Here is a 1,603-nt window from a genome sequence, read left to right on the forward strand (position 1 = left end):
GGGTTTGGGGCGGAATCGAAGAGGCTGAACCGAAAAAAATCGGTGGTTTTGGGGTAAAACCGAGGAGGTTTCGACCAAAATTGGAGGTTTTTGGGGTGGAATTTGAGGAAGTTGAACCCAAAACTGGTGGGTTTGGGGGTGAAATCAAAGGGGTTTCAGCCAAAATCGGAGGGTTTGGGGTGAAATTAAAGGGATTTCAACCAAAATTGGAGCTTTTGGGTGGAATTGAGGAAGTTGGACCCAAAATTGGAGTTTTTTTTGGGGTGGAACTGATGAAGTTGAACCCCAAAAATCTGTGAGTTTGGGGGTAAAATCAAAGGGGTTTCAACCAAAATCAGCGGGTTTTGGGTGAAATTAAAGGGATTTCAACCCAAATCGGTGGGTTTGGGTGAAATTAAAGGGATTTCAACCAAAATTGGAGCTTTTTGGGGTGGAATTGAGGATGTTGAACCCAAAACTGGAGTTTTTGGGGTGGAATTGTGGAAGTTGAACCCAAAATTGGAGCTTTTGGGGTGGAATTGAGGAAGTTGAACCCCAAAATCCGTGGGTTTGGGGGGTAAAACCGAGGAGGCTCCGACCCAAATCGGTGGGTTTGGGGTGACATAAATGGGGGGTTAAACCCCCCCAAAATCGACCCTTTTTGGACCAAACCGAGGGGGTTTCACCCCAAAACGTCCCCTCCCCAAGGTGTGTGGCCCCAGAGTCCCCCAGAGCTGCGGGGAGAACGTTCACCTGAGGGGTTTCTGCGCCGTGCTGGGCCCCGACCTGCGGCAGCTCCGGCGCCTCCCCGACGCCCTCCCAGGTATGGGGGGGGTCCTGAGGGGGGTCAGGGTTGGTCCCCCACCCCCCTTCCAGACCCCACTGACCCCCCTGGACCCCCCAAAGGGTGCTCCAAGCGCTCCCACGACATCGTGTTCCTGGTGGACGGCTCGGGCAGCATCGCCCCCGGCGACTTCGGCACCATGAAGGGCTTCGTGGCCGAGGTCATGCGGCGCTTCCGCGGCACCGACACCCTGGTGAGGCCCCCCCCCCGTCCACCGGGGGGCTGGGGGGGTCAAATGGGGGGTCAGCAATGATGGTTGACCCCCCCAGGGGTCACTGGTCACCTCGGGGGGGGGCTGAGTCCGTTAATATTGACCATTGACCCCCCACCAATGACCGTTGGCCCGCGGCGATTCCGCGGCACCGACACACTGGTGAGGCCCCCCCCCCCGTCCACCGGGGGGCTGGGGGGGTCAAATGGGGGGTCAGCAATGATGGCTGACCCCCCCAGGGGTCACTGGTCACCTTGGGGGGGGGCTGAGTCCATCAATGTTGGCCATTGACCCCCACCAATGACCGTTGGCCCGCGGCGATTCCGCGGCACCGACACCCTGGTGAGGCGCCCCCCCCGTCCACCGGGGGGCTGGGGGGGTCAAATGGGGGGTCAGCACTGATGGTTGACCCCCCCAGGGGTCATTGGTCACCTCGGGGGGGGTCGAGTCCGTTAATATTGACCATTGACCCCCCCCCAATGGCTGTTGATTGTCTTGGGGCCTTGGCTTCATCAACATTGACCCTTGACCCCTCCAATGACCATTGGCCACCGTTGACCCCCCCCCAA

The 1,603-nt window shown here is 59.0% G+C and overlaps 1 protein-coding gene across 1 annotated transcript; it reads left to right on the top strand.

Moving 5' to 3' along the window:
* Positions 1 to 687: 687 nt before the first annotated feature.
* Positions 688 to 1,076, top strand: LOC114072875 (integrin alpha-D-like; the record flags this gene model as incomplete). Its single annotated transcript, XM_027910700.1, has 2 exons — positions 688 to 802; positions 886 to 1,076. Coding segments are annotated over 2 exons (306 nt in total), but the record flags the coding sequence as incomplete, so codon positions are not given.
* Between the last annotated feature and the right edge of the window lie 527 nt (positions 1,077 to 1,603).

Source organism: Empidonax traillii, unplaced genomic scaffold (assembly GCF_003031625.1).
Source record: "Empidonax traillii isolate 1590-97213 ecotype Southwest subspecies unplaced genomic scaffold, ASM303162v1 scaffold4288:size9798, whole genome shotgun sequence".
Taxonomy (NCBI): domain Eukaryota; kingdom Metazoa; phylum Chordata; class Aves; order Passeriformes; family Tyrannidae; genus Empidonax; species Empidonax traillii.